A 25,939-nucleotide genomic window follows, 5' to 3' on the forward strand; every position below is an offset into this window, starting at 1 on the left:
GTTGTTTCCTCAAAAAGTTAAAAATGGAACTCCCATTTGACCCAGTAATCCCACTCTTAGGACTATATCCCAAGAAACCAGAAACACCAATCTGAAAAGATATATGCACCCCTATGTTCACAGCAGCACAATTTACAATAGCTAAGATTTGGAAACAACCTAAGTGCCCATCAGCAGATGAGTGGATTAGAAAACTGTGGTACATCTACACAATGGAATACTACGCTGCTATAAAAAAGAAGGAACATTTAACATTTGCAACAACATGTATAGAACTGGAGAACATTATGCTAAGCGAAATAAGCCAGTCAGAGAAAGATAAATATCATATGATCTCACTCATATGTGGGATATAATGATCAACATAACCTGATAAACAAGAATAGATCGATCTAGAGACAAATGGTGGTTGTGGGGCGGGGGGGTTAGAGAACAACCAAAGGACTTGTATGAATGCATATTAGTATAACCAATGGACACAGACACTGGGGCAGTGGGGGCTTGCCCGGGGTGGGAATGGCTGGGTATCAGGGGTCAATTGGTGAAAAAAGGAGATATGTAAAACTTTAGACAATAAAAAATATTAAAAAAAAATGTCAACTAGCTTTTGTCCCTTTCCATAGGGAACCAAGCAAAGACAAGAGGCCTGAACTTCCTCAAGCGCAGACATGAAGAAATACCTCCCTCCTACAGGGTTATTATTTCTCAAGGAGGATGCCAGATCTCTATCTCCAAGAATTGGAAAAGTTTAGAAACCACAGATCTCAGGATGTTTGGAGTGTAGTTCTGATCTTTTGATTGTTACGAGCTGAAACTTGCACTTTTCATTAATTATTTTAAATGAGTTCCCTGTGGTGTCCATATGCTTTCTGACTGCCTCACTGAGAATCAGGTTGTGCTGTCTGCGCTCCCGCAGGGCCTCTCCTTACGGGGAACATTTTTGCACAGATATTATTCTTCAAAGTCTTAGAAGCCTATAACAGTCTGAAAAACAGAGCATTCTTTTACACATCTTGTTTCTGAATCTGAGTGAGCATTCGCTTATATTTCCTAAGTTCAGCTTTCTTGTCTGATCAGTTTAGCCTAACACTGCAGCTAGAAGTCTCTAAGACAATACATTTTCAGTAGCCTCTATTTGTTCTTTGGATTCGACATATGAGTGAGATCACGTGATACTTGTCTTTCTCTGACTGGCTTATTTCACTTAGCATTATACCCTCTACGTCTCGATCATATGTGGAATCTGAAGAACAAAATAAACTGATGATAACAAAATAGATCCAGGGGCACAGAAACATGGGACAAGACTACAGAATCTCAGAGGGAAGATGGGTGGGAAGAGATTAACCAAAGAATTTATATGCATATATGCATAACCGATGGGCACAGACAATAGTGAGGGGAAGACCTGGGGTGGGGGGTAGGGGCAGGCTAGAAGGGGTCAATGGGAAAAAAGGGGACATCTGTAATACTTTCAACAATAAAGATAAATTTAAAAAATTAATAGTCTTTTATTTGTAGTGTTTTACATGAAAGGAACAAAACCAGAGGGGCAGAGACTCTGCTCTAAGGCAGCCTTATGATTGTCTCTTTCTCGGGTATGTTTGAAAATTAAGATTATGTGGCGGGAAGACTTCCCATCCATAGCAATTCATAATACATCTTCATGGCATTCTGACTTGAGAAAAGTGACAAAATAAAAATATTCTTTTAATGTATCCCAGCGTGTTGGCTGTCCCTTCCGAGAGCACTGATCAGCAGCTGAGCTATAAATCTTACCAGTCAAACCACACCTCATTTCACTGCAACCCAGAAGGCAAACACGTGAGGCTTTCATTTCTACTTTACTTTTCTAATCGATTGAGTTTCAAAGGGAGGGATGCGGAAGTGGACAATGGCTGTGGACTTACTCTCGGAGAGCGATGGGGGCTCTGGAGTTTGGGGACACGCCTCCTCCGGCTCTTCCCTAAAGTATTTCTCAGGGTCCAGAAGGAAAGCCGGTTTATTCACTTCCGGTAGCTCTTTCAGGACTCCGATGCTTAATGACCTAAATACGCCTTCACAACAGCAGGTGTTGGGGGGAAGATAGAAATAAAAGTCCAATATTTAATTCCTCAGAAGGAGCCAGCATATTTCCAAGTTAATTTTTTTTTAATTTAACCTTCCTGTTACTCAGCTGGTTCAGCTGCAGTCATCAGCAAACCCTATAAGCACAGCTGTTCACAATAAATCCATCCTCCTTTCATGCAAAGGAATCAAAAGCAACCCAAAGCTCCCCATTCATTTATTTTTTATTTTCTACTCTTTTGCTATTTTCCCTTGAAAATTAGTATTCTGAAGTTTTAGAAAAGCTTCAGTTTCTCTTTTTTCTATAAGAAAATTGTAGTCTTTGTGACAGGAAATCTGTTTTTTAAGCATTTAGTTTAACAACATCTCTAAATGCTTGAATTTGCAGGTACTTTCTCATTTTCCTAACATGTAAACCAGAGCTGCGTTGTTGTATATATCATGCATACATTGAGATGATGGAAAGGAAACCTCTTTTGATCACACATCCGTAAAAGCATAGTCTTGGATGATGAAAACATTTTCTCTTTGCTTCATAGGATAAATGGACAATAGATTGGGAGCCTACAAACCTTAATTCAGGATGTGATTTTATGTTTGATGGTTAACTCTGCAACGATGGGAACTTCGCTTTGGTCATTGTGATGGCTCAGGATCTAGGAAAAGTAACCTGATATAGACTCCGCACCTGCTATGGGACAGGTACTGTGCTGTCAGTGGTTCTCAAACTTTGCCAGGCTTCAGACTCACTTGGAGGAATTGTTAAAGCATAAGCTAACGACTATACACCACTTTGTTTCTTATTTAGTAGGGTGGGGTGGGAACTTACATTTCTAAGTTCCAGGTGGTGTTGATGCCGTTAGGCTAGAGAACAACGTTTGAGAAGCAGTGTGTTATGTCAAACCAAAGGAGAAATCTCCATAACCTGTAAAATGCCATTATGCCCTGCTGACAGATAAGGACATAGAGATGGGGCTCAAGATGTTTTAATAACTTGCCCGAATTTACATAGCTGGTAAACATAGACCTTGGGCTTAAGCTCAAGTATCTTTCACTCCAAAGGTTGTGTTCCAAGGTATAATAATAACAATAGTAACATCTATACTAATAAAAGGGTAATATGCTAATTAGACCGGGTCGACCAGACATATTCTGGACGTCCGATTCCTTCCAGACAAAGCCATGGTGGCAGGGGCTGAGGCAGAAGCGGTTAGGGGCAATCAGGCCAGCAGGGGAGCAAGCAGTTAGGGGAGCAATCAGTTAGGGGGTGATCAGGCTGGCAAGGGAGGGCAGTTGGGGGTGATCAGGCCAGCAGAGGAGGGCAGTTGGGGGCAATCAGGCAGGCAGGCAAATGGTTAGGAGCCAGCGGTCCCGAGTTGTGAGAGGGACATCCGACTGACAGTTTAAACCAGCAGTCAGACATCCCCCAAGGGGTCCCAGATTGGAGAGGGTGCAGGCCGGGCTGAGGGACACTCCTCCCATCCCCCATGCATGAATTTCATGCATTGGGCCTCCAGTTGCTAATAAAATTGCATTGAGTTTCTATAATATGTCAGGCACTTTTCTAAGTGCTTTACATGTAATACCTCTTGTAATCCTGACAAAAATCCTATGGAGTAGATCAGTTTATAAATATGCATTGATATTAACAAATAAGGATGTACCCTTTGACAGAAAAATTTCAACCCAAATTCTAAAATTAAAATATCTGTTCTCTGAAAGCGCAGCTTCCCTGTGGACATACTTGGAAAAAGATTCATAGTATGTGAAATAGTCTCATCATGATGGAACCTCAGGACTGATTCTCCCTATGCTTCTTTTTTTTTCTTAATTGATTTATTGGGATGAGAATGGTTAATAAAATTGTACAGGTTTCAGGTATACAATTCTACAATGCATCATCTGAACTGTATTGTGTGCTTATCACTCCAAGTCAAGTCTCCTTCCACCACCATTTATCCCCCCTTTACCTTCTACATCCCCCAACCCCTTTCCCTCTGGCAATCACCACACAGTTAAATAACACACTTGATTATAATAATGATTCCGTTGTTTCAATTACTTTTTTATAATTATGTTTCTAGTCAGCCAATAACTAAATGAATGCATCATTCTGGGTGGCTATGGGCTTCCTAAGAGCAAAATTTGTTTCTATTCATTTTCATCTCTAAACACTTTGGGGAAAGAATTAGCATTCTGTGCCAATGCTATTTGGGGAACGATAGTGGGCAGGTTACATGTGGTTTCTGGCTTAGATCTTACATGCCCGTCGCTTGTACATTGTGCAGCCTTGGACAAGTCACTGAATGTCTCTGAGCCTCACTTTCTCCTTCGTTAAGTGGGGGTCTCAGGACCTTCCTTTCAAGTTTATTAAGGAACACCAATATTCCTGGCACACACAGTAGCTATTTGTTATTCATATCAATCAGTAAAATAATAACACTGTAAATATATATCAGTGGTAATTACTTACTGGATGATTTTTGTAGAACTTCACTGCTGTAAAGGTTATGCGTTTTTTTCTTATATATATTTCTTTCCTTATATTTTGTAGCTAAATTTATAACTTCTGATGATCCGACACTGGAAGAGAATAATTCATGGTGAAATAAAATTAACCACAAAGGATGAACAGACACTCTCTGGCTATAAATACTGTATATCTGTTACTTTGACCAAAAAAAACCAAACAAACAAAAAACCCCTCTATCCTGTGGACCTAAATAGTGACATTTGTTTATACCAAACAAGCCAAATCTTTGAATAAAATGCCTGCTGGCCATGTGATAATATAAAATGGTAAGAGCTAGAGAGGCCGAGAGGCTAAAGAAAAGCTCCTGTACTCATAACAAGTGGTAGGTCAGAGAAAAAGCTCTGCAGAAGAAAATTTCACAGAAACACACACAATGTGCCAATTATGCAAGGTAATCAGTGAGATGTGTCAAAAACTCTTTTATCTGATGTCAGGCTGTATCTTCACTTATGATGTACAAAACTCAGAAAAATTCAGCATTTTTGAGGATTCTCATATGAATCTATAAGAAAATTTTAGGTTAGCTTGAATCCAATAAAAATAGTTTTATCAATAAAACATAGAGTGAAATCATTATATAGTTGTATATAATTCCAGTCAGAAAATGAGAAATGATCTCAAACATATTTCACACTCACTGTCATGGACCTCAACCTTAATGACTACACATTTCATTGCCAAAAGTCTGACTCCTTAGCTTATTCTGGACTATGGCAGTTTATCAGACTTTCCTTGTTTTTCATGTCTTTGGAAGTTTCGATGAATACTTGTCAGACTTTTGTAGAATGTCCCTTAATTTGGATTTGCCTGACGTTTTTCTTATGGTTGGATGGGAATTATGGGTTGTTGGGAGGAAGTCAACAGAGATGAATCCATTTTCTCACCACATCTTATCAAGGGGACACGCTGTCAACCTGACTCACTGCTTTGGATGTTAATCTCCTCACCTGGCCAAGGTTGTGTTGGCCAAGTTTCTGCACTTTCTTTTAAAAGTTATATTTTCCCTTCCTTTCTATACACTTCTCTCTGGAAGCAAATTTCTAAGTACAGCCCACACGTAAAGGGGGATGAGGAGGGGAACTCTACTGCCTTGATTAGGGTAGTATCTACATGAACTTTTTGGAATTATAGATTTTCCTTTTCTTTAGGAAATCTTTGCCTTCCAAAAGACGGAGGTCAGGTGGCAGTTTTTCCCCAGATCACACTGGAATGGCCTCCCTCACAACATGGATCTCCTATGAAGAGGGACATATCGTTTAACCACTATCTGGGTTTTGAAGCCATGAATAACGGTACATTAGAGTCATTTGAAGATGGTAGGAGAATCTGTAACAGTGAGAAGTTGGTGTCAGATACAAGAAGGACAGAGTATGGTGCTGTTAGGCCTTAGAGTTATTAAGTTGAGAATTTTTTTTCCAGAAAAGTATTGTTGAAATAAATTGAGGTACAAAAGATTGAGGCAGGCTTAGAAGTAGTGGGGTTTATCTTTGGACTAGTTAATACCAGGCCTTGATTTCCCCCCAAACATCCTGAACTGCTTCCTGCTTTTAGACCACTTGCTTTCTCACCCAGTGGTATTCAAATCAAACATCTTTTGTATAAAACAAAAGACTTTGACTATCTCTACTAAAGAGTTTATGCCACAGAGGGGGAGAAGTGGGCAGAGGGTACGAGCGAATCTCCTGGAAACTGCAACAGATTTCACTACTTAGACGACAGCCTAGGAAATGGAGCTGCATTGACAACGCTCCTAAGCGAAGAGCAGTTCTGTGAACAACCAGACCATAGATTTAACTTCATATTCAGAGGCCAGCCTAGTGCTTCTTTTCCAAAGACATCTGACATTTGAGAGAATGGTTACTGTGAAAGTGTATAGGAAACTAGAAAGAGGTGAATATTCCTAAAAGTCCAATATTCCTAATGGATGAAGACAAAAAAAAGCAAAAAAACGCAATAAAGAGTTTTGAGTTCAAAACTTACGTGGTGGTGCAAGAAAGTGGGCCTACTACGGGCTCTGGTAGTCTTGCCATCAATTTTATGAGAAGGAAAGGCTCTAAATGATCAGCCATCCCTCAGTCTTGGATGTAAAGGGAAGAATGATGTGTGGCAAATCTCCCAGTGCCCTATTATGTCTAGAGTAGTGCCTTATACATAGCAGGTACTTGGCAAAATATTTGATCACTTGACTAAGAAACCAATAACTTTTCAACATGATCCTTTTTGGATATACAGTATGGAGTGGTGGCAAAGAGTACTGACTCTGGAGCCAGTATGCCTGTTGTAGGATCCCTGGTTCACCTCTTGCTGGCTGATTGACACTGGGCGAATCATTTAACCTACGTGTACTTGCTTCCCTAGTCGTGAAGAAGGGATCATAATTGTAGCTATCTCTAAGGATTACAGTGACAATTAAATGAGCTAAACACATAAAGACCTAGAACAGTGCCTGGATTATTCTAAGAGTTTAATAAGTATTGGCTACTATCACATTAAGTAAAAAAAGACAGTTTTTTTCTACTCAAAGCAGAGAATTCAAATACTCCCTACAGCCAGTTCTAAGACTCCTAGGAACCAGCAGAATGATGAGACAAAAAAATAAGGACATACAGCATTTACAGAGATAATAATTTGCTGTACAAGTATTTTTAAGACAAATTTCAAAAATTGAGTAGACTTTCATTTGCTTTCATTTGTCATGCATGTATGTATGATAGTTCTTGCCACAAATTGTTGGTGAAAGGAGACTGTCAGTCCTCCAAGTGTTTTATGTCACATAAGACCTGATTTAAAATTAGATTTTATTGCTTTGTGTATTTTTTCCCTTATAGTTGGCCATAAATTTTCCAATTTAATTTCTCACATAAGATCTACTGGCAGAATAATTACGTAATCAATAGCATATAAAGAATATTAAATATCGGTTCCCTCATCACTGTACTATAGAATTTAGAACATCATAATTATTTCACATGTCCAAAAACCATTAATTTTAATTATGCCTTCTGCCTATATAAACTTACTGAGAAATAAATGGAAATTTCTGTTTCATTTTCTATCTGGTTTTTAAATCCTGGCTTCTTATAATTAACCCTATACCCATAAGTAACTTTTTAATGATAGCCAAAGGAAAATTGATAGGTAAAAGCAGGCATAAAAGACTCGCTCTTCATTGTTCTAATATAAGAATGAAGATCAATGAAAGAGACCTTACAAATGGACAGATTTGACTTTCGCATCAGAGCCATTCTGTAATAATAAAAGCGTAATATGCTCATTAGACCAGACATCCTTCCAGATGTCCTTCCAGATGACCTTCCGGATGAAGCCCTGGCTGTGAGGGTCAAGGCAAGCCACCGTGGCTGTGAGGGCTGAGCCCCTTGCATGAATTTCACGCATCAGGCCTCTAGTTCTATGATAAAGAGTGATTCAATAACAGAGATGGCGACTGTGAGACGGTGAGCACATCCCATAGCAATTATTCAAGAGGAGGCTGGGGATATGCTTTTCTTAAGGCTGTCACAGGAGTGAGTTTCATAGACTTCTACTATCTCAACTTCGCTATTGAATTATTGAAGGTTAACACGCATGTGAAAAAGTGTTCACTTCTACAAACAATTAAAATATGCAATTTAAAACAATAATGAAAGATCATGGCAACAGTTTTAAGACAATGACAACAGTCAGTGTTGCTTCAGAAGGCAGCCATTCTCCTATACGCTGGAGAGAGAGCCCATGTGGAGGGGCAGCATTTTAGCAAGATGACCCAAGGGCCTTTAGCACTTTTCACTCAGCAACTCCACCTCAAAGAATTTATTCTAATGTTGAATTCAGCTCATTGCTCTCACAATTGCATATGAAGGTATTTAAAGAAATGTTTTCCCAGTTAAAATGTGTAAACAGTCTACATGTTTGAAAAGAAGAGAATGGTTTAAAAGCCACATGATACAATTCTAGGGAGTCATTAATGAATATTGGTGTCTGTGGACACTCATATTAAAAATACAGGAATAAACTTGCTGTATATTTTTGAGTGGTAACACAGGTTATAAATTATGTATACTAAATCATCATTTTTATACACTGCACATTTATTTATTAGCATAAGTATGCCCAGAACAAGCCAGGAGAGTGAAAATTCCTAAGTCTTAGCAATGGCTTTGCTATAGGTGATTTCTCTTTATCTTCTTCTCCTTGCTTATTTGTACTTGCAAATTTTCCCTAATGAACATGTATTATTTTTGTATTAAAAATATCCTAAGGTTATATTTTCTAAATTATTTTGTGTGTACTTTCTAGATTAATTTTGTGTGAATTCAGAAACCAAATATTGCCATAAAGTAAGAAAAATGCATGTCCACTATAGTTTTTGCTGCCTATTTTATACTTTAATTTATTTCTTCCTCTTTTTTTTCATTTTCTAATGGTAATTTTTGTAGAGCCTAAGAGAGGGCAAAATCTATTTGTATCAATTGTTAACTTAGCATTAGGACTTCCTTATTCTCTGAAATTCTATATTCATCTTCATTTCCCCAGGGTTTAAATGGAAAATGACATTTAAACACCTACCTACTTCTCAGACATAATATTATAAAATACCTTCAGACTTTGGGAAACTGGTATGCATGTATAAACCAGAAGAAAACCTATGCCAAGGTTTTTATCCTGGGGAAAAAATCTTAGGTGTTAAAATGAGAACACAGTTTTAAATTTTTAAATTGTTTTCTTCATTTTGCCTGCTTCTCCCATTTTTTATTGGCTTTTTCTTTTTCCTTCTCCATCTTTCTTACTGTTTAACTCCTCCAATAAACATACCCCTGCCTGCATACACATATACAGAAAGTGCTTTCCCCCTTTCATCTCTTTAAATTCCTTTACATATTTTTTTCATAATTTTGCATATGGACAAGAACTGGTAAGATTCTCTCCTTGGATTTAATCTGATTAGGAAAACAGCACATTCTTTTTTTTTAAAAATATATTTTATTGATTTTTCACAGAGAGGAAGGGAGAGAGATAGAGAGTCAGAAACATCGATGAGAGAGAAACATCTATCAGCCGCCTCCTGCACATCTCCCACTGGAGATGTGCCCGCAACCCAGATACATGCCCTTGACCGGAATCGAACCCGGGACCCTTCAGTCCGCAGGCTGATGCTCTATCCACTGAGCCAAACAGGTTTTGGCAGCACATTCTTTAGAATAATCTTTTCTTAGGGAGAAAATAATCTGTAATCTCTCCAATATTGGACAGAGGCCATGAAAAACATTTTACAGCTGACCATGACTTTGCACCTGTATGTTTTCCACACAAACCTCCTGCGAGAGGTAAGAAGTGACCTGACAGTCACTTCTAAGGATACATTTTTTTATCTTTTTCTCTCAATCTGTTTAATAATTCTTAAATGACATTATCCTATACTATTTCATTACTGCAAAGTCTTAAAATCATTTCAATCCCGTCTTCTAACTTAGGTAAAGGCATACATTTCAAAGATCACAGGTATTTTTCGGTGCATTGTCATTTGACAAGATATAGTACAATAGAGATAACTTTGCTTCTTACTGCTGGAAATTTCTCCCAAGGCCTACAGAAACTTACATCCAAGATGAGAAAAATCACTCTGCTGTACACCTATCTAATCTGGCAGAATACAAAGCTCTAGGTTTAAGACAAATCTGTGAATTTAGAAACCTATGTATCAGCACTAATTTTCATAACACAAAGTGTCACGCAACAATAGTAAATGTAATAAGATGAGATAGAAGTCAAGAAAGAAGTAAATAGTTCAAGTTGCTATCTTTTAATTCTAGGGAAAGGTATATTTAAAAAAATAATAATAACAGTCTGTCACAAGGAAGGGAAAATTAATATATTGGCTGAAATACTCTTAAACAGGAATCTATAACAATTGCCTTTATTCTTTTAGGGGTGTGACAGGAAGAGAAACAATGATCTATCTGTGCGATCCTGGGTAACTTTATTTCCTGATCTATAACATTGCGTTGGAGAGCTGGGTGGGGACATTTTGTCATATTGAAAGTCTTTCCATTCCCAGAATTCTATTAGTGAACAGGATTGGTCAAGCTATATTTCTCAATTGAAAAGATCATTCTGCTTGAAAGTAAAATGCCACTTGACATTTCAGCACACTATAATTCAAGGAAATAGAAGAACAAATACCAAAATGTAATTTAGTGCAACAGAAACTTTTAAAGGGGCTTTTTTCCCCCCTTCTATTTCTCTGTCAGCAGAGGTCCAAAAGGTCTGAAAGCAAAATAATTAATTAAGAAGTAAAACCTGTCCCCATATTCCTGAAGTAGCTTCAAAACCAAACTGGTGAAACCCAGGCCAACCACCTTTCTAGGATATAAACAGACCCAATATGCAATAACCTAAGAGAGGAGAGGAGGCGTTGGTGTTCACTGAGGCCCACTCCACAGAGAGTGAAGGGAAGCTTCCCCTTCATTTCTAGCCTGCATTCACACAGATCAAAGAGTTTAATGTGTGCTGTCTGCAGAAATCACGAGAGGGACACAGGCTCATTAATGCCTGCAAAAGTTTACAGGCAAAAAGCTATTGCTGGAGCTACCCAGGTGAGTAAGGTTAGAGGAGACAACCAGGGAGCAGTTGGTGTGGCAAGGATGAGTGAGCTTTCTATTGGCCAAGCAGAAGTTAACCCTAGAGGAGTTGTGCGAGAGGGAAGGCCTGCCAAAGCAGGTATACTGCAAGAGGAAAACACTGTGATGTGTATTTCTCAAGGTAACCCCAACTGGGGGCGGGGAGGGGTAGAGCCACAGGAGACTGGTCAAAGATGCATTTATTTGTAAATGTGCAATGCTGAGGTCTCTGAGTGGGGTCCTCAAAGAATCCACAATGGTACCCCCTTAATTATGGACTTAAATTAATAATAAAGTATCAATATTGATTCATCAATTCTAACAAATGGACCACATTAATGCTAGACACTGGGTGGGGTAAGGTGGGGTATGTAGAAATTCTGTACTTTGTGTGCAATTGTCCTACAATCCTTTATGTGTATGGTAAAAAAAAAAATCCATATTAAAGAAAATACAATGAATAAAGCATCCTTTCAAAAAATAATAGTTGTTTGGTGTGAACAGTAAAATTAAAAGAGCATGGGTTAGCAAGACTATAGGAAACAAAAGAAATAACTGAAGCTGCCTGGCATGAGAGAGAAAGAGGAATGTAATAATGGGATCTAGCAGAGTGGTGCAAAGAGAAGAAAAGGCTGAACAGCATGAAGGAAAGGCTAAAAGCATTCAAAGGAGAGTCATGTCTAATAATCAAAGTTGATCTCTTACAAGTTCTGTCATATAAGCTTCTGTGAAAGTTACCAAAACCAGGAGTAAAATCTGACATACATTCTGAGACAGATGCATACATGCATACACACACACATTGTTTTTCAGGAAAGAGGCAAGTATCCACATTGAGATTGTTGATAGAGCAGAAGCAAAGGACTAGAAGACACTGAATAGAAATCAAGAATTCAATGGAGGCAAGAAATCAGAACCACATATAACTTTGAGGACATACATTCTCCCCGTGCCACATACAAACTTATCAATCCCCCAAATTTTAGAAAAATCTCAAGGTCATCATTGGACATTGCACAGAGTACACAAGGAGTTTGGGCCAACCTTACCTAAGTCTTATCTAGACGCCAGTTGACATCTTGGTAACACTTAAAATTACTTACTTGTATGTTGGCTCATCTTTGTCTTTTTTATCAAGTAGAGAATGTTCTGCTGGGTCTAAGCATGATTCCTCATTAGAAAGTGAAGCAGTTTCCCTTATACTTTCTTCTTGAATCTCACTCTCCATTAAATTATTATCCTTCTTAGGGAAAGAAAAACAGCTTTCAATTTGCCAATGCTTTGCCTATAAAAACAAAGAGATTTATTTTTTTATGATTTTTTTCCTTGAATATTCATATGCTACACTATGAATTAAAGTTTGGGACACACATAATAAAAGAATAAGACAACAGTGGGGAAAAAAAGAAATGAAAACCCAATGAAAGGTTAAGAAGCATTAAAAAAATAATAAAATAAATAAAATAATAAGACATGGTTTCTGTTCTCCAGAAACTTATAGTCTTATACGGGAGGATAAGACACATACATGTAACTTTAATAAAGGTAGAAAGTGAGTCATAGAAACAGAAATTCCCTGAAAAGATAATAATGAAGTACAAAAAATTGACATTCTTTCTTTAAAATCCTGAATAGTAAGATGAATATTTACTAAAAAGAAAAACAAAGAAAGTTTTTGTTGAATAGTTATCAGAGTTAATTTTTGATACAGCTACTTTCTTTTCATCTTATTTCTTAAAATATGAGCATCCCTCATCCCAAAATATCCTATCTAATAATAGACAAACATGGTAATTAACCGTACCTCTGACACACTTCCCATTGGCTAATCAGGGTGATATACAAATTAACTGCCAACCAAGATGGTGACCGGCAGCCACGCAGCTGAAGTGAACATGAGGCTTGGTTGCCCTGACAATGGAGGAAGCCAAGGTTCCCCGCCTGCCGTGACCCGGTTCTGAGCCTGAAAGTAACTGCTCCAAAATGCAACTATGTTTCAATTATAGAAGCTAAACAGACCACAGAAACCTGCTTTCAGCCAGCCAGCCTCAGAGCTGGAACCGCAACAAAGTTTCAATTACAGAAGATAAATAAATCCCAGAATAAAAAAAAGAAATGAAAAGAAGGAGAGACTGGGAGCTTCAGTTGAAGGCTTGGCCTGCCTGAAAACAGCCCTCAGCCCCTCATCCAGACTGGCCAGGCACCCCAGTGGGGACCCCCACCCTGAAGGGGGTGAGGGCAGCCTGAAAACAGCTCTCAGCCCCTCATCCAGGCTGGCCAGGCACCCCAGTGGGGACCCCCACCCTGAAGGGGGTGAGGGCAGCCTGAAAACAGCCCTCAGCCCCTCATTCAGGCTGGCCAGGCACCCAAGCAGGACCCCCACCCTTTTCCGGGACACCCTTCAGGGCAAACCAGCCGACCCCCACCCGTTCACCAGGCCTCTATCCTATATAGTAAAAGGGCAATATGCAAACTAACCCTAACAGCAGAAAGACTGAGAATGACTGGTCACTATGACACACTCTAACCACCAGGGGGCAGATGCTCAATGCAGCAGCTGCCCTCTGGTGGTCAGGGTGCTCTCACATGGGAGGAGCTCTGCTCAGCCACAAGCCAGGCTGATGGCTGCCAGTACAACAGTGGTGGTGGGAGCCTCTCCTGCCTCCTCAGCAGCACTAAGGATGTTCTACTGCAGCTTAGGTCTGCTCCCCGCTGGCAAATGGACATCCCCCGAGGGCTGCCGGGCTGCCAGAGGGATGTCTGAATGCCAGCTTAGGCCCAATCCCCTGGGGAGCAGGCCTCAGCCAGCAGACGGTCATCCCCCGAGGGGTCCCAGACTGTGGGAGGGCACTGGCCAGGCTGAGGCCCCCCCCCCCCAGTGCACAAATTTTTGTGCACCGGGCCTCTAGTCTATAATAATAAAAGTGCAATATGCTAATTAGACCAGATGCCCTTCCAAGGACCTTCCAGATGAAGCTGGGGCTGCAAGGGCTGAGGCAAGCTTTCCTCTGTGAGGGAAGCCTGGGTCTGGGTGCCAGAGGGAAGCCAGTGCCAGCAGCCGGGGGAAGGAAGGCCTACTCTTGCACGAATTTTGTGCATTGGGCCTCTATTATATTATATAATAGTTTTCACAGATCTTGACTATAATTCTCAATATGTATCCATATACCCAAATGACAATACCAATGACAACCTATTTTATATTTTAAATATAGAATCCATTTCCTTGTCTTCTATCAGTTCACATTGTATACACAGGAATGCACCAGAGAACATAGCCAGAGTGATAGAAAAGTGACATCAGGCATCCCTAGGATGTCTGAGTGACCTGCAAACTGATAACCTTGTCAAAAGGGCATGCATAGTGAAATGCTGACAATGGCCAGGAGGATAATGACAATGAATGAACCGAGGCTCATCTAAGATGACCAGCGGCAAATGAGATTCGGCCTTACTGGATTAGAGAGAATCCATTTTACAGTTTCTCTCAGGAAACGACATGTTCTTTTTCAAGAGAAGCAAGAAATCTGGATCTTATATGAAATCTTTTTATTTTTAAATGAGGGCAACTAAATCAAATTTTAAACACTGGGTGAAGAGGAACAAAGTCACTGGCCCCCAGATGAGGAGGAGACGTGCCAATAAAATAATTCTACCCAATCTAACTATGGTGAGTGCTAAAGGAAAGGCACTGAAGGACTGCACACAGTGTCTAATTTCTTTTTATACCACAATCACCTGACAGTTTCCTGGGATAAATGTATCTCTATGGTTAAATCATCTCCACTCCCATTTCTCCAGCTCTATAAATAGACATACAAAACCACTTACTTTTACAAATCTAACTTGAAAAGCAATCTCCGATCAATAACTATGTTGTAAAAGTGATTCACAGTGATTAAAAACACTTCTTTCATGAAATATGTAGAATCACATTGCATTAAATTTTAAACACTTTAATCAGACTGTATGTGATTTGAAAATTAAGTTTTAACATGGGAAATTAAAAGATATTAATGCTTTCCTCCTGTTTTATAACTGCTAACCCAGAATTGATTCAACTAAAAGACGAATGTGTCATTCAAATGTAGGGCAAAAAGGCACTATGCTTTCCAAATCAAGTTTGTTCAGTAAAAATTGTTCTGATCCTAGTTATATTTACTAAATGGCTCTCCTTATCTACATGTTTTGGTCTAACTCTCCTATCTTACTTAAAAGGGTGTCTCTTTTTTACACACTTGAAGGACATTCACTGTTACTATTCTCCAATATCTGCTATTTTTCTGTTTCCGTCCTCCCTCCCTTCCTTCCCCTTTTCCTGCATTAGGGACTACCAACACCCTTATTCAAGACAGTTTGATTTTTTTAAAAGATCTTAACAACATCTTTAACAGCTCAAGCAGAAGGGACTAGAAAACACAGCTGTCCCTGCTTTGCCAGACTTTACTTTCTAAAACTACACTGACTCATTTTCTGTCTTCAACAGCAGGAAAACAACAAAACACAATTTTCATGCAGGGTTTTGGGGGCTGATGTTCTTCAAAATACAAAAGACTTTACAAAACAACTAAGGAAAAATATCAAGGCATAAAAAATGAACAGTTTACTAGCACATACTTCTTAATTAAAATAAAATTTAGGTACAGACTTTGTTTGGTGGGCACAGTTTACGGCACCCACACTTAGAACAGTCTTATTCTTGCTTCAACCCCATCTGGAAGGCCTATATTCCAGATGTCACCGCTTGATGATGCTTTGATTACCTGTCATTCTAACCTCACCTCATCTCATATGAACCTATGTGGCCTGTCTGTACAGCAATGTTGGCATTGCATTAACTTCTCAACTGCCCAAAACAGCTTTCCACCTCATGTGTGTTCAGAATGCCAGCGTGCCCCACTCTGTCTCACTCACTACACACCTACGCACAGTCATTTGATTCCCACTCGGATGCTGTTCTCCCTGAGAAAGTCCAGCACCTGCCTCATTTGCAGAGCCGGAGAGACGGTGCAACTCTGGAGCATTACACTGAGACATCCAGAGTACCCGGCCAACCGTGAGTCCACCTCCCCAGATTAATCTCTGACTTACCCTCACCCTTCACGTCCTGAAAGGTTGTACAGAATTCTTTCCACACAGGTTGACATCATCAAACTGACTTCACACATAGAGCAACAACAGACTTTGTCTTCCAAAACAAAGAGAACTGCTTTGTACTCTCACGGCATGAGAATGACACCTGAGGTGGCCGAATGGAACCAAGCCAACCAGCCAGACAGAAATGAAAGTATCTCTGTAACCTCACACCACCATGTTCGAACAGTCCTGGTTGAAACAGATCAAACCAAGACTTTGTTCCCCAGAGCGCAAAAGGAACAGGAGCAGAGGTCCCATAAAAACAAACAGAATAAAGAACTGAAAGGTGAGAAGATGAATAGTCCCTTTCATCCATTCCCCTACTTTGGTATTTTCCCCTCTACACATGAGAGCTTGCTTTCATGGGAGCACAGGGTTAAAAGCATGAACTCTTATATAAGCCAGCTTGAGTTAAAAGCAAAACTCTACTATTTATTCACTTCTGTGAGCTCTGTACCTTTGTTTTCTCACCTATAAAATAGTACTAATAACAGTTCTTCCATAATGGCTGGGCAATTGTGAAGATTACATTAGATTATTCATATTGAGACCTAGAACAGTGTCCCAGGAATACAGGAAAAACTCAACAAATGTTAGCTATTATTATTTTCACAAGAGTAAACCAGATGATGAAGAGCAAGGTTTTTGTTTTTTTTTCTAAAATGTTCTATTTGATTATTAGCTTGATTATTTCTTGACAGTCAGAGTCATCTGTTTCATATTACATGCTAATATTCTCCACATTGTATTTTTACTCAATTTCAAAATGGAAAGAATCCGCTTATTTTAGAGGAGAATTTTTTTTCTCAAAAACCCTGGAATACGTTTAGCTGCACAGAGCATCTTTCCCTGTCTCTGGTGTCCTCCACTTGATGGAACTGCCATGGTTAATGGTAAACAGGACGAGAGATGCCTAGAGCTACAGCTCCAGAATGGAAGTCAGTTCTTTCATGACTAATGAACATCAACAGCTGATGAGATTCAAATGGAAATCAGCCCAAGTTCATACTAAATGTCAAGTAAATACTAGAATAATAAACAAGCAATATTTCTACCTGACCGAAGATGTAGACAGGTGCGCCGCAGACATCAGTCACACAAACGCTGCAGTCTGCAGAGCAGGAGATAATCAGGGAACTGCCACCCGGCGCGCACATCTCTAAGGAAGTTATCTGGTCTTCATGAGGTTGGAACGACCTTATCAGAGTTGGGGCCTGTGTGATTCTGCTCTTACTAGAATTGAGACAGTACTCCTGAATGAAAAGAAATGCCAGAATTCTAAAGAGTCCAAATGTGAAATTATCACAGTGACATAATACCTTTTTAAAAAGTCTGATACAGGAGTGAAAAGTAGGTCCATTTGGGAATAATAATCTGTGATCCAAATGCCAAAGAATAGTTCATGATAACAGAGGTTAAAAAAATGACACTAACACTCAAAAGAAGGTTTCTACCTGATCTAACTAACTTGAAAAATTGAAAGAAAGGAAGGAGGGGGAGTGGGAAGATGAAAAGAAAACGATGAAAAGTAAAGTCAGTTATTTGATACAGGGGAACTTCATCACATAGAGGTAGTCACATATTATGCAACTTTATAATATTATTAGAAAAATGAGGAGGTAATTGGTGACACAAAAACCCCACATTAATTCAGGATGACAATAATGTTAGGTGAAGGACCAGTACTCCATTTAAATTATGTTTAAAGTCTTGCTTAAAAGAAGGTATATCCAAATTATCTATGCTCAAATGATGTTGCAGTATCTTACTGACAATATTGCTTTTCTAAATTGGTTGATTGACTTGAGTGTATTTTAAGAGAAGATTTTTAATACTAAGGAAAATCTGGTTTTCTCTATAAATTATTTAAGAGAAGTCTCTGCTCAATACATGTAAATGTTTCCTTTAAAATACTCAGACTGTCAGGGGGATCACCTTGTAAGTTATATAAACAGTCTAACCACTATGCTATACATCTAAAACTAATATACTATTGATTGTCAATGGTTATTTAAAAAAAGTTTTTAAAATTAAAAATAATTGCTGTAAAAATAAATGAAATACTCAGAATGAATAGTTCTTCTTTTATCTAGGAAACAGACAAGACTGGATTCATAGTTATCTGCAACAAAAGGCAGTCAAAAATAATAAAGTGGATGTAGACTGTTTTCAAATCACCTCTATATTCCATATTTTCAAACATCCATCAAGATCTCCTGTGGCGAGGTATCGATTCAGTTTATCAGTAGCCATAATAATAGATCCAACTCCACTATGAGCCAAAAATTCAGCCAGAAGTTGTTTCTTAAATGTATCCCAGAGTCTGACATACCCAGATCCTCCACATGACACCAAGTTAGCACCTCCTGACAGGAAAAGAATCACCTAGTTAGGAGGCTGTGACAATGATTACAGAAACAACTTCAGTGGCTTGCCCTGTGAAAGCACGGCATGTTGTAGAGGTGGGTAGCCCTGAGATCAATTCCCAGCACTTTAATTCTCTCAAATATAAAATTGAGATAACCCTATGATAACCTCACTGCGTTATGTTGAATATTAAATGAAATAAGATATATAAGATGCTCCATTAAATTTAGTTTCCTTTCCTTCATTCATTATTTTGATATTATTTGGGTTTTTAAAATTTAGACAGAATTAATTTATTCCTTCAAATAAACTTATAAGACATTAATTGCAACTTGATGATAATATGATTACATAAAACCCAACTTTCTTAATAATGTATTGGACACAAATACCAAAGAAGTAAAGCTCTTTATACAGAGATCTGGCTGCATATATGTAGCAATAGCAGCATGATCATTGACTTCTCTGTATAGTAGCATGCTTAGAATCCTATTTATGAGCTTATTTTTACATTTTTAATCAAGAATTTATTGTACGCTCTTATGAGACACGTTTTTGGTTCATAGGCCTAGAACTAACCTTTCATCTTCCATTTGCATATGCTTTGTAGAAGCACTTTATCTAAATTATTCTTCTGTGGCAAAGTTTCTATTATTATTTGATAAATCTGTAGATGACTTTCAATTTGCTTCACCAATGTACTGCCGATTAACAATCATATCTGCTTAAAGTAGAAATAATAGCATGTAGCTGCTTCAGTGGAAACAATTTAGGAACACTGATAACATTAAGAAGAATTAGTCTGGAGAGCAATTTCAGGATAATAGTTCATATTGTGAGTATAAGTGAGTTCCAGAAAATAGAAAGTTTTAGGATATGTTTCAAAATCTACTCTAAATATTCCAGTGCTTCTAAAGCTTTATAGGATTATAACTGTCAATTTTAATGTTGAAAAATTTTATATGAAAATCATGCAGATTTTCTACTTATAAATTGAATATGAAAAAATGAATAGAGAAAACATAGTGCAGCCCAGGCAATGTGGCTCAGTGGTTGAGGGTTAGCCTGTGAACCAGAGGTCATGGTTTGATTCCTGGTCAGGGTTTGATTGTCGGCCCAGTGTGGGGCGTGCAGGAGGCAGCCAATGGATGATTCTCCCATCATGGATGTTTGTATTTCTCTCTCACTCTCCCTTCCTCTCTGAAATATATATTTAAAGAAAACATGGTTCAGATATGTTGTTTTAAACATATAACACATATATGTCTAGATTCCTAATGTTAAGAAAAAGCACTTTTAACATATATATATATATATTTTAGAGAAAAAGTAAAAAATATGCATTATTCTCAAAAGAAGATTTTTATTTTGTGTAAACACAGGCTGAATTAGCACTAAGATAACATAGCCATTGAACATGGAGGAGAAATTAAGAAAATGTATATTTCATCTGTATTCTATTAAATAACTATAGTAAATCAGGTGGCAGCACCAGTGTTGGCATGCCTCTCAGCAGAAGCTCTAACCAGGACCCTGATTTACAGCTGGTAAAGATACCCAAAGTGTAAGTTTCTTTCCCAATTATTAAGACAAAAAGTAGGCAGTTATTTTAAATTTTGCTATTGCCTCCAATCTCGAAGTTTCTCACTATTTGCCCCCAGCCCATCTGAACCAGATGCCAGTGCTGTCAGCCTTGGACTCCCACGTTCTGCTGCATGTAAACCTACGCTCACCTCACATACTTGGAGCATTTTTCTTCTTTTTAATTTTTTGAAATTAAATTTATAGGGCTGGCATTGGTTAATAAGATTGTATAGGTGTCAAGTGTACAATTCTATGGTAGGTCATCTGATATTACGTATTTCTTACTGTGCCCTCTGCCCTACCAAACCTCTTTATGTCATGGCTGGAACACAAATTCTGATTGTTGCCCAAAGTATGTAGCTTGCCTGAGTTTTTCTCACTCTCTCTGATTCTGGTGTATGCGATACTGTATATGTTGCTGATGGCGTCTAGTCTAGTTCCTATTCTTGGACCCATCCTCCTGAACCCTAACCTCATTTGCGGTCAAGGCCTCCCATGACCCAGTACTGACTGTTAGCTAGACACAGTCGAACTCTACAATGCTTAGATACAATTACATTGAATTCTCTTTATTGCACCCTTTGCCAACATTTTACAATATATCAAAGCATTCTGCAGTCAAAATATAAGTATACAGTTTACCTGTCGCTGCAACGTTTTTTCTTGCTTCAAGGAAGCAAAGCCTCATCACAGCGTTATCGCACTCGGTGCCAGCCTCATAGGAGCTGGCTCCCAGGGTAGCCTGCTCTGCTGTGGGGTGGCTGGAGCAGCTCCTTTCAGCACTGAGGAGCTTTTGAGGCTCTATATGTGTGATAGAGGCAAAGCCAGGTGTCTTAATAAACAGAAACATCTGCTTTTCAAACAAATGCTTATGAACAAGAATAGGCCCAGTCATCGCAGGCTCGGATGACCCCATCAAGTCTCAGAATAGGTTTCCACTCAATACCCATCAGCCTTCTGCTATTCACTTTCTCAAGCCCAACTTGAAGGACTGTTTGATTGCCTTTTTGTTTGCATATTCCATACACACTTAGAGTTTTTCCTTGATACGAATTCATAAGTACTTCATTTTATAGTCACATCTTAGAGATCTTGATATATTCAAGACAAATGTGATTCTATTATCATAGCATTTGCAGCTTATTAATCATGAATATTAACCTTGCAAATAATTTAATAAAGATGAGACATAATAACCATTTAAATATATTTAAACAATCATTTTAGCAATATTATTTATTAGTGAGTTACCTTGGAAAGGACATTCCTAATGGGATTTTGATTATTTCATGACACTATCTCCAATCTACACTAATAAAAACTAGGGATATTCATCTTAGGATGTATGAATAGTCTGCACACAGTTATGAAAAATCTATACAGAAGTATCTTCAAATTTTTAAGGCAAGAAATCTATAGCAATGCCTCTTGTGGCTTTTAGAAACTTGATGCTATCTGCTTTCCCTTATTTTCTACCTCTATGCTTTAATTGTAGCCACAGTTAGGTTTGTCATGAGACCAAGATGGTTCTCCCCTGAAGGCCAATATAGAGGAAGAGGCAGAATTCCATCCTCTCCATGGAGGGTTCAGATGAGCCCTAATACTTAGCTCCTTGTACATAAAGCAGGTCAGAATTTGGGGCCTGCAGGCTGGTCAGTCCTAAATCTCTTAACTATGTTTCTTTACTCTGATCAAATCAGTCCCTCAACTTTTCACACACACACACACACACACACACACACACACACACACACACACACACACAAACACACACACAAAAAAAAAAACAACAACAACAACAAAAAAAAAAACACAACTATATCTAATAATCAGTTTTTTCCTAAGGTCCAATTCAGCCTTTGTGAGTTTATCCAATTGAGTCAAGAGAACCATGCTGGGCCATGAGAAATTACATATTCATTACTCAAATAAATTAGTCTAAGGAAAAATCTTTAGTATCTAACAAAACTAAAATAAAATGTGAAAGGCAATTGTCAGGACATTTTGCTCAAGTATAAAATATTCATGTGCTCTGCTAAATTCCCATAAAATACAATATACTCCCATCTAACACTCCCACAAGTTTCTAAAACAAGAAATAATTTAAGATTTCCAGGTGGCATAATATTCAATACAAGCTCTAGACTGAGCCTGAACAGCCAATCAAGTGCACATGAGTTCCCATTTTCTTACCAAGTCGTACCCAAGGTTCACTCAAAGGCAATTTGGTGAAGTTTATTGGCAACAACTAAACTAGATAGAAATGAGAGTCTGCTCCCTGCTGTCAGTAATTCAGAAGCACTGATATAGTATATGGAGAAAAAATGTCATGCCAAGGAGAATTTGCTAAGCCAAGTAAATCTCAAGAATTTTTTAAAGTCACTTTGACAAGACAACAATATCACTAATCCCTTGTGCTTATAGCCAATCATCTATAATTTAGGAACAAGCTGCAACAGTACATATATAAACAACCAGGCCTGCTGTGGCCTGTCTCAGCCACATTATTTTAGTTTCAAACTTGCACTCACCTGATTTTGATTGTAGCAGCCTCTGGTAATCGGGATGAAGGACATAGTGAGCATTTCCTGTGCTGTTGTTCCACAGAACAATTTCTCCATCATAACTCCCTATATGAGCCAGCATGGAGAACATAAATTGGCAGAAAGTTAGAGGAATATGAGCAACAGCAATGAGAAGAAGTCATTAGTATAAGATCTTACATGGAATCTGTCACATAGTAGGTACTCTATATATTTTTGGAGACAAGTGAATAATACAATTAGTATTTTTATTAAAACTTAGAACTTACAATCTTTAAAACATATGTATGCATTACATATGATAAAAATTACTCTATCTTTTTATTTGATAGAATAAGGGCTTTGCAATTAGACACCTTGAGTTTGAGTCCTCATTCTGCCACCTACTAGCTGTGTAACCTTGGGCGAGTTATTTAATTCGATGATGCCACAATTTCCTCATCTAAAAAATTGGGTTAAAATTGTATTTCTTAGGGTTGATGTGCAAAATGAGAAGTACCTAGAATAGTGCCTAGCATATTATAAGTACCAAAAAGTGTTAATAATTATCATACTTTTTTTAAGAAGTGAGGGCAGCCAAATCAAGTTTCTCTAGGTTTGTTTCCCATATCTCCTTTTTGATGTGTGTGTCTTCTTTTCATTCCCTCCCTGCTATATTATTTGTTGCATATTACTTTCTCCAATCCTAAAGTTTTTCCTACAGAAAGTCTTTTCTTACTGCTCATCGCAGAGAACAGAGAAAAACCCAACAAATGAGGGGCTAAGTCTGACAAAGTCTCTGCTCTCAGCAGCTCAATGAGGACAGCTCCCCACTGAGCAAAGTGTCAATATCCAGTAAAGAGCAGAGGGGAAAGGCTGAGTTTGAGTGGGGTGTACATATGGTGCCTTTCTTGGGATTTGGAGAGAGAAGAGAGTAATACATACTAAGTCCTGTCCTGTCCTGGGGAGAGCCCCTGTGCAACTCATAAATTGACCATCGATAATATATCTCCATAGATTAGCTGTCCATCAGAGCACCTATCTTCTCCTGTGCTTTTGAAATGTCCTACTTTCAAAGGGCTTAAACAAACATTTGCAAATAGGACTGATGGGATGAGAATGAATGAAGACATCATCTATTCACCAATTACAGTGGTATTTTATGACACTTCAGAATAACAGCTCTACAGCCTTACAGATTGTTGCCATTATCCTGCAGTATGAGCTACTCCCTGCGGGGGTGGACTTCCAGCAGCTATAAAGCAAATTGAATAGCAGTGTTGGCTGTGCTGGAAGGTAATCAGGAAAGTCCTAAAAAACACTGCAACTTTAAGTGCAGATAGAGCAGTAAACTTCATATTGCAACACTTCATAGCTATCCTGGCTGTTTTCCTGTAAACTTTCATTCCTCTTAATTGATGACATTTTTTGATTCTAAAAAAAGAGAAAAAGAGTAGGCTGTCAAAATATGGACTTGTTAATTTCATGGTGCGATCTGCCTTTATAAATTGTTTTCTTTGGCCAGAAATGATATAACAATGACTGTTTCCCCTTAATATGTCACATCAAAGTCTGTCCATGGATCCTTTTAAGAACTTAAATTTGTCGACATTTTATGAGGCCAGTCTTTAACCAATATCACTTTGACTACATTGTGCCAAAGGGTTAATACATTCGCATTATAAAACATCTGAGTACCACAGAAGTGTGATTTGTATCCAGGAGCCCTAATGCTTCTCCTGGAAAAAGGACAATAAAAATAAAAGCTCACATTTACGTCCAGCTGGAGTGGCTCAGTTGTTGAGCATCAACCTATGAACCAGGAGGTCACAGTTCAATTCCTGGTCAGGGCACATGCCCAGGTTGCAGGCTCAATCCCCAGTAGGAGGTGAGTGGGAGGCAGCCAATCAATGATTATCTCTCATCATTGATGTTTTTATCTCTCTCCTCTCCCTCTTCCTTCTTCTCTGAAATAAATTTTTTAAATTTTTTTTTAAAGCTAACATTTAATGATGAGCTTACTGTTTGCCGAACACTGAGGTAAGCCCTTACACAGATTATCTTATTCAATCTTCACTATAAAATAAGATATAGATACACTATTGTTAGCCCTGTGGCACAGAGAAAACTGATTTAAATAACTTTCCCAATACTGTGAGTTGCAAGTGGTGAAAATAGGATCTAAAGCAGGGGTGGGCAAACTTTTTGACTCGAGGGCCACAATGGGTTCTTAAACTGGACCGGAGGGCCGGAACAAAAGCATGGATGGAGTGTTTGTGTGAACTAATATAAATTCAAAGTAAACATCATTACATAAAAGGGTACGGTCTTTTTTTTTTTTTTTTTTTTTAGTTTTATTCATTTCAAATGGGCCGGATCCGGCCCGCGGGCCGTAGTTTGCCCACCGCTGATCTAAAGCCAGGTAGCCAGGCTCAGGTGCCCTAGAAATAAGGACCAAGATTAGCTTTAAATGAAAAAAATCTATTCACTTTGCAGTTGGGAAAAGTTTTTTTTTGTTGTTTTTTTTTTTAAGTGAGTGAGATAAAAGAAACCAGACTTTCACCATTGATTGTCAAGTGAAGGTTTAATTAACCTGTAGCAAGCGTTTGTGGAGGTAAGAATGCAGCACAAATGATATCATCCCGGTGCTGTATTCCTCCTTCCCATTCCTCCGGGTGGATGGAAAACTGATTGAAGTTCTGAGGTCGAAACATGGTTAGAGCCCTAGTAAAAAGGATATACAACTTAGCTGGGTATCTGAAAATAATAGAGATATTGAGTAGCCATTGTCAACGTGGGCAATGTGACTTGAGAGGTCTAAAATACTACACTATCCAAAACTTAATCCCCACATGACATCCATGATACTGAACTTCCCACATTAAATTTTCTCTTGGGTACTCTCATTAAATTCTCTGGTAAATTATAAATACTTAGTATTAAAAGGTTAATTATCCTTTCACAATCACTAATACCAAACATGTATGCACTTATCAGATTAATGATTCATCACCAGAACCCTACTGCAAAGTTTCCCTGTATGGAGCCACTAAGAGTTTTGTGACTGTGACAATGAAAAAGGGGATGAGCCTGTGATCACATAGTATTTGGTA

General features: G+C 38.4%; 1 protein-coding gene across 1 annotated transcript in view; it reads right to left on the bottom strand.

Annotated features, from left to right (window-relative positions):
- The window catches only part of WDR49 (WD repeat domain 49), a gene marked incomplete at its 3' end in the record, with an annotated part of 135,184 nt that overhangs the window by 23,980 nt on the left and 85,265 nt on the right, over window positions 1-25,939 (bottom strand). Inside the window, exons 10-18 of the mRNA XM_059686146.1 lie at window positions 25,420-25,550; window positions 22,836-22,934; window positions 21,686-21,693; window positions 20,947-21,103; window positions 18,532-18,719; window positions 17,409-17,606; window positions 12,321-12,502; window positions 4,541-4,650; window positions 1,911-2,057 (exon numbers count right to left, since the gene is read on the bottom strand). Of these exons, the coding sequence (XP_059542129.1) occupies window positions 1,911-2,057; window positions 4,541-4,650; window positions 12,321-12,502; window positions 17,409-17,606; window positions 18,532-18,719; window positions 20,947-21,103; window positions 21,686-21,693; window positions 22,836-22,934; window positions 25,420-25,550 (1,220 nt within the window). The remainder of the gene's footprint in view (window positions 1-1,910; window positions 2,058-4,540; window positions 4,651-12,320; window positions 12,503-17,408; window positions 17,607-18,531; window positions 18,720-20,946; window positions 21,104-21,685; window positions 21,694-22,835; window positions 22,935-25,419; window positions 25,551-25,939) is intronic.

This window comes from Myotis daubentonii, chromosome 3, assembly GCF_963259705.1.
Source record: "Myotis daubentonii chromosome 3, mMyoDau2.1, whole genome shotgun sequence".
In the NCBI taxonomy this organism is placed as follows: Eukaryota; Metazoa; Chordata; class Mammalia; order Chiroptera; family Vespertilionidae; genus Myotis; species Myotis daubentonii.